The following is a 7,327-nucleotide window of genomic DNA, read 5'->3' on the forward strand; positions in this document are numbered from 1 at the left end:
AGGTTCGGTCAATAGTTTTCCAAGACAACTAAGTGATATGATAGGTCTATAGTTCTCTGGGTTATTTTTTTCACCACTTTAATAAATTGGCTTAATTATACCAACTAACCATACCAACTATAACCATGAATCGGGGAAAATGCCATTTTCAAAAACTAAATTGAAAAGTTTCACATACAGAGGTATCATGCAGTCAATAGTTTGTTTAATATGTTCATTTATTATATTGTCTAAACCTGGGGCTTTATCATTCTTAAGAGTTTTTACCACATAGAGGATTTCTTTTTTCTAAAATAGGTTCATTCAAAACACTGTTGTTTTCAAAATCAACAGAGAAATCTGGCTCAGGAATGAAGTCATCACTGCTGTTTGCGTCTTTAAAATATTGATGTAATGTTTCTAGAAGCTGTAGGTTACAATCCGTTTTGTTTTCTTTTAAGAGTTTCTAAAAGGCTTGCGTGTCATTTCGACTAAGATCGTTAACGTTCTGCTCTGTTTTCCAGTTATATTTTACTTAAATGTTTGAACAATATTATATTCTTTTACTGTTTGCTTGAATTTAAAAGACATTGTTTGTTCGCTGTTGTTTTATTTTTCCTGTATGCTGTTCTGGCTTCCATATATTTTCTTCTGAATGTTTTACACTGGCTGCCGAACCACGCTTTATTGTTTCTGTGCTTGGGTCTAACATTCCTTTGTGTTACCAAACGCATTTACTGCAGTGTCCAGAAATAGTTGACTAATGTTTTTGTCCACTGTGACGCTAGGTTATTCTTGAGAGAAATATCCACTGAGCTTTTCTAGATCTAAAATAATAGTGCTTATAGTTTGTCTATTTACATGCTCATTGATCTTGTCGGCCAGATGTCTGTTCCATTTGCATGGCTTTAGTCTCTGTTCGCTGGTATTTTCTTGTTGATTCGTTGTTAAAACATTCAAAGTGATAATTAATGGGCTATGGATATCTGAGAATAACGGTTCAAAATCAAGCACCTTAAATTTCATAATTTTGTCAAATACATAGAAGGTGGCTATGGCATAATCAACAACACTGACCCCCTTACAAGTAACTTTACCTATATTTCTATCTTCATCAACTCCTCCAATTACTATATACATGTTGTTATTTTTACAGATTTCAATAAGTTTATAGCCATGACTATTTGGTCTACTGTTATCCTGGTTTTTACGTTCTAGTCAAATACCAATATCTATTAAACTTAGGTTCATTCATATAATTTGAAAATTCATTCAAGAAGTCAGTCATATTAGTACAGTTTTCAGCAAGTTTAAATGGTCAAGATGTAAAGGTTATCCAAAAAATAATAATAGCCAAAATTATTGAGGGGGGGGGGGGGGCGTGCCACCCTGGCACTATAGAGGAAACCCGCTGTCGCCACTACCTGGGCTACTCTTTCCAATTAGCAGCAAGGGATCTTTTATTTGCGCTTCCCACATGCAGGATAGCACAAACCGTGGCCTTTGTTGAATTAGTTATGGATCACTGGTCGGTACAAGTGGTTTACACCTACCCATTGAGCCTTGCGGAGCACTCACTCAGAGTTTGGAGTCGGTATCTGGATTAGAAATCCCATGCCTCGACTGGGATCCGAACTCAGTACCTACCAGCCTGTAGTCCGATGGCCTAACCACGACGCCACCGAGTCCGGTATAAGAAGAAGATGATCATTTCACGATACTATACTAGTGACTTTCTTAGTCATGCTAAGGTCACAGATATAACATTTAGTGATATAATTCAAATATCAATGGGTGCTAAAATTCTACTTCACATGTAATAAAAAAACAGTCATAAAACAGTCATAAAATGTTGTTCTTCCTATTGAGTATGAACCCTGTTGGTGGTTTTCCAGCTATGCAGTCAACATTTGATGTTTTTTCAGCTATGCGGCTACAATCTCCGTTCCAGGCACCAGCCTTTGTGACGTCTCACACTATGACCAGAGGAAGCGCCGCTCTCCTTCCAGGGACTTCATCTGGTAAGATGCCTCCCAGGATTGGAATGCTAAGAGCACCGATACCATTCACTGCGGGTAATGTCTCCAAGTCTGCTCTCATGCAAGGAAGTTCTAGACCCATATTCATAAAAAGGTGTAAAGTTACGTCTTCGACTAGCACTTACGTCTGCCGTAGATTTACGTTTACGTGCAAGAAACGCCTTATTCTCAAAGACAGTCGTAAATGTAAACATAACTTAGTTGGACGTAAATCTACGATTTAACTCTATCACCGGAGAAATAATAATAAAAAACCCATTAGAAACGATGGCTACCGGGTAAATAACAAATGCGCAAAACGCAATTTCGTTTGTCGTCTGCTAAAAATAACATCGCGAACGATGAACTATGGCATTTTGGTATTGGTGAGGATCCACGTTTTGGTACAAACTTTAGAACATTCTTAAAAAGGAAACGATAACTCAGGAGAAATGTGGCCGAGCCGAAAACATCTGTTGGATCAAAAACCAAAATATGTTCAATCCATGGGCGTTCGACATTGCAAACTGCATCAATTATCGGGAATGCTGCCATTTTACGCAAATAATAGTAAATAACGACGATCATGCTTGATTTGTTATATGTGCACAACTTACGTGCAGCGTTGGTTGTAACCGGAGGCACTCGTATATTTACGTCTAACTTTACATGTAACTTATGGTTTATGTTGTTTCGTGAATAGCTCTTCAGTCGTAGATTTAGGTTTACGTGTAAAACTAGGCTTACGATGTTTTGTGAATATGGGTCCAGATTTCAGTTGTATGGCACCGAGACATATAGGCTATGGTAGTGATTGGCAATATGATGACGATTCTGATTGTGATGGGCTAACTGATTTTGATGGTTATTGAAAACATGTTTTATTGCATATATATGTATATATATATATATATAAAAGCAAAAATACATTACATAATTTTAAAATATTAATAAAATCTAATTTCATAATTAGACCATAGTATGATACTATATAAAATTATAAAAGAATTATTATAGATAGTTGTGTGTGTGTGTGTCATAGTGTGTGTGTGTGTGTCAGTGTGTGTGTGAGTCATAGTGTGTGTGTGTGAGTGAGTCATAGTGTGTGTGTGAGTCAGTGTGTGTGTGTGGCATAGTGTGTGTGGGTGAGTCATAGTGGCAGTGTGTGAGTCATAGTGTGTGTGTGCGAGTCATAGTGTGTGTGTGAGTCAGTGTGTGTGTGTGGCATAGTGTGTGTGGGTGAGTCATAGTGGCAGTGTGTGAGTCATAGTGTGTGTGTGCGAGTCATAGTGTGTGTCATAGTGTGTGTGTGTGTCATAGTGTGTGTGTGTGTGTCATAGTGTGTGTGGGTGTGTCATAGTGTGTGTGTGTGAGTCATAGTGTGTATGTCATAGTGTGTGTGAGTCATAGTGTATGTGTGTCATAGTGTGTGTGTGAATCATAGTGTGTGTGTGTGTCTGTGTGTATGTGTCAGTGTGTGTGTGTGTTATAGTGTGTGTGTGAATCAGTGTCTGTGTGTGTGTGTCATAGTGTGTGTGTGTGTGTGTCATAGTGTGTGTGTGTTTGTCATAGTGTGTGTGTCATAGTGTGTGTGTGTGTCATAGTGTGTGTGAGTCATAGTGTGTGTGTGTCATAGTGTGTGTGTGTGTGTGTCATAGTGTGTGTGTGTGTGTGTCATAGTGTGTGTGTGTGTCATAGTGTGTGTGAGTCATAGTGTGTGTGTGTGTGTCATAGTGTGTGTGTGTGTCATAGTGTGTGTGTGTGTCATAGTGTGTGTGTCATAGTGTGAATCAGTGTGTGTGTGTGTCATAGTGTGTGAGTCATAGTGTGTGTGTGTGTCATAGTGTGTGTGTGTCATAGTGAGTGTCATAGTGTGTGTGTCATAGTGTGTGTGTGTGTGTGTCATAGTGTGTGTGTCTGTCATAGTGTGTGTGTGTGTGTGTCATAGTGTGTGTGAGTCATAGTGTGTGTGAGTCATAGTGTGTGTGTGTGTGTCATAGTGTGTGTGTGAATCAGTGTGTGTGTCATAGTGTGTGTGTGTCATAGTGTGTGTGTGTGTGTCTGTCATAGTGTGTGTGTCATAGTGTGTGTGTGTCATAGTGTGTGTGAGTCATAGTGTGTGTGTGTGTCATAGTGTGTGAGTCATAGTGTGTGTGTGTGAATCAGTGTGTGTGTGTGTCATAGTGTGTGTGTGTGTCATAGTGTGTGTGTGTGTGTGTGTCATAGTGTGTGTGTCATAGTGTGTGTCATAGTGTGTGTGTGTGAGTGTGTCATAGTGTGTGTGTGTCATAGTGTGTGTGAGTCATAGTGTGTGTGTGTGTCATAGTGTGTGTGAGTCATAGTGTGTGTGTCATAGTGTGTGTGAATCAGTGTGTGTCATAGTGTGTGTGTGTCATAGTGTGTGTGTGTGTGTCATAGTGTGTGTGTCATAGTGTGTGAGTCATAGTGTGTGTGTGTCATAGTGTGTGTGTGTCAGTGAGTCATAGTGTGTGTGTCATTGTGTGTGTGTGTGTGTGTCATAGTGTGTGAGTCATAGTGTGTGTGTTTGTGTCATAGTGTGTGTGTGTGTGTCATAGTGTATGTGAGTCATAGTGTGTGTGTGTGTCATAGTGTGTGTGAGTCATAGTGTGTGTTTGTGTCATAGTGTGTGTGTGTGTCATAGTGTGTGTGAGTCATAGTGTGTGTGTGTGTGTCAGTGTGTGTGAGTCATAGTGTGTGTGTGTCATAGTGTGTGTGAGTCATAGTGTGTGTGAGTCATAGTGTGTGTTTGTGTCATAGTGTGTGTGTGTGTCAGTGTATGTGAGTCATAGTGTGTGTGTGTGTCATAGTGTGTGTGTGTGTCATAGTGTATGTGAGTCATAGTGTGTGTGTGTGTCATAGTGTGTGTGAGTCATAGTGTGTGTGTGTGTGTCATAAACTTTTGTTCTTCCTATGGAGTATGAACTCTGTTGGTGGTTTTCCAGCTATGCAGTCAACATTTGATGGTTTTGCAGCTGTGCGGTCACCATCTCCGTTCCAGGCACCAGCCTTTGTGACATCTCGCACTACGACCAGAGGAAGCGCCGCTCTCCTTCCAGGGACTCCATCTGGTCAAATACCTCCCAGGATTGGAATGCTAAGAGCACCGATACCATTCACTGCGGGTAATGTCTCCAAGTCTGCTTTCATGCAAGGAAGTTCAGAATTCAGTGGTATGGCACCGAGACATATAGGGTATGGTGGTGGTATGCAATATGATTCTGATTCTGATACCTGATTTTGATGATTATTGAAAACATTTTTTATTGCATATATATATAGAGAGAGAGAGGTTATTACCAGTGTTTTTCGGTATCGTCAATATCATATATTAGGAATAAAAATTGTATTATGCGAGCCTCTGTCTAACGTTTTTTGTTTTCTGAATGCTGGACAGCTTTCAGTGTCAAATTGCCATTGGAATGTTTTTTATTTGATGACTATGAATGCATACGTCAATCATGGAGTGTCACCCAAGTTTGCAAAGTTAATTAGACCGTACTATATAAAATTATAAAAGAATTGTTTGCACTGAAACCACCTAAGTTAAAAGTATATTAATGTGTGTGTGTGTGTGTGTGTGGAACTAGGAATCATCATGATTGGATTATTAAACGAATTAATCCCAGGGGGTAAAGCCACACATTCACATAATGACACCTATCTTGCGTGCTTTTGCTATAAAAACATCTGAATGAAGTAAAGTTTGTTTTTATTTAACGACGCCGCTAGAGCACATTGATTTTTATATCTTATCATCGGCTATTGGACGTCAAACATATGGTCCTTCTGACACTGTTTTTAGAGGAAACCCGCTGTCGCCACATAGGCTACTCTTTTTATGACGGGCAGCAAGGGATCTTTTATTTGCGATTCCCACAGGCAGGATAGCACAAACCATGGCCTTTGTTGAACCAGTTATGGATCACTGGTCGGTGCAAGTGGTTTACACCTACCCATTGAGCCTTGCGGAGCACTCACTCAGGGTTTGGAGTCGGTATCTGGATTAAAAATCCCATGCCTCGACTGAGATCCGAACCCAGTACCTACCAGCCTGTAGACCGATGGCCTGCCACGACGCCACCGAGGCTGGTACACACATCTGAATGAATACAGTGTTCTAGCTCACAATAAATAGAAGGACGTTAGCTGTGCCGTGCCCCATTTTGTTGTTGTTGTTGCCATCATTACACTGATTATCGTTGCTTTGCCATACTTTTTTGGCACACACAAAATAGTAAAAAGATTACATAAAATAATTTTAAATCTTACTTTCCTCCCAAAGTAATTCTTAACTAAGAACGCTTGACAATGCATTATTCGTTTACAGGTGTTAAAGTCCATTAATTGTACTGTGATAAGATTACTTTTCTTTTGTTAGTCATTACGATTGTGGTAAAACTGCCGTTTCTGGCGCACTTTCGCCCATTGACTTAACATGCGAGAGGTTATCACTCTCTCAGCATCACCTCCCAAGAGGGGATGGTAACGTCACAGCCAAGATAATGTTTGATTGGCTTACTAATGGCGATTTTAAAAACGGGGTAAACCCATACCACTCCATCTAACCAGGAAATGCCCCTCCCACATATTATGCACCATGTAACGGGTAACCAATAAGAAACCATTCCATAAACACTAAGTTAACTACCAAGACATGAGTAGTTAGAAAAATGTGTTTGGTTATTAATGGTTTCAACTGCGTCAAAATGAACATGTATTAATATAAAAGATGGCTAGTGTGCTATTAATAAACAACATAAGACAGAAATACATTTTCACAATTTATTTCCCTATGTTCATCATGAGTGGATCACATACCGTGGGGATCCTGCGCCCACCGTACAATATATTGATCTAATTCTATGCATGCTTCTATACAATTATCGTAGTATTTACAAGTGTTAAACGTCAGATGCCTTCAGCCAAGAATTAAATTTGTTGGACCAGTTCAACCACTTGGCATAGTGTTTTTGTTCAGTCCACGCCCTCTTATCTTTAAAATATTCTCAACTTTCCAGAGATCGTCTTCTTTCACATCAATCTCTTGGAGTTCAGGCTGGTAGAATGTTCCCAGGATACGAGAAAATATGGTGTCTAGAAAATGGTGGGGAACCTCCTTCAAAAAGACCTGAATATGAAAAGCATGGCGAATATGAAAAGCATGAAAGACATGTTTACGCATATGATGGACAGTTCACATACAATTGTTATAAAGAGAAGAGGTCTCGGACTCTAATCAGTGCCCCCCTCCCGAACTTAGACGGTGATAACTGGTGCGTTTAAGGTGATCTAAACGAACACATTCTTGG

At 39.7% G+C, this 7,327-nt stretch overlaps 1 protein-coding gene across 8 annotated transcripts; it reads left to right on the forward strand.

Annotated features, from left to right (window-relative positions):
• The first annotated feature begins 15 nt into the window (after positions 1-15).
• Positions 16-5,372, forward strand: LOC121370620. Of its 8 annotated transcripts, none has more exons than XM_041496027.1 (3): positions 16-408; positions 1,905-2,000; positions 4,961-5,372. In XM_041496027.1, the coding sequence occupies exons 2-3, from the start codon at positions 1,907-1,909 to the stop codon at positions 5,251-5,253; spliced, it is 387 nt and encodes a 128-aa protein (XP_041351961.1). In that variant the 5' UTR covers positions 16-408; positions 1,905-1,906; the 3' UTR covers positions 5,254-5,372. The 8 variants fall into 8 exon arrangements, with proteins under 8 accessions (XP_041351961.1, XP_041351969.1, XP_041351935.1 ...); XM_041496035.1 differs by having other exon boundaries at positions 16-390; XM_041496001.1 differs by having other exon boundaries at positions 17-408; positions 1,905-2,054.
• Positions 5,373-7,327: the final 1,955 nt, after the last annotated feature.

This window comes from Gigantopelta aegis, chromosome 1, assembly GCF_016097555.1.
Source record: "Gigantopelta aegis isolate Gae_Host chromosome 1, Gae_host_genome, whole genome shotgun sequence".
Lineage (NCBI taxonomy): Eukaryota > Metazoa > Mollusca > Gastropoda > Neomphalida > Peltospiridae > Gigantopelta > Gigantopelta aegis.

Bases quoted from the DNA above. Each gene is read 5' to 3' on its own strand.
- LOC121370620 (XM_041495975.1), top strand. From the start codon at position 1,829: ATGTTGTTCTTCCTATTGAGTATGAACCCTGTTGGTGGTTTTCCAGCT. The intron at 2,055-4,960 runs GTAATGTCTCCA...GTGGTTTTCCAG, and splicing joins ACCGATACCATTCACTGCGG to CTATGCAGTCAACATTTGAT.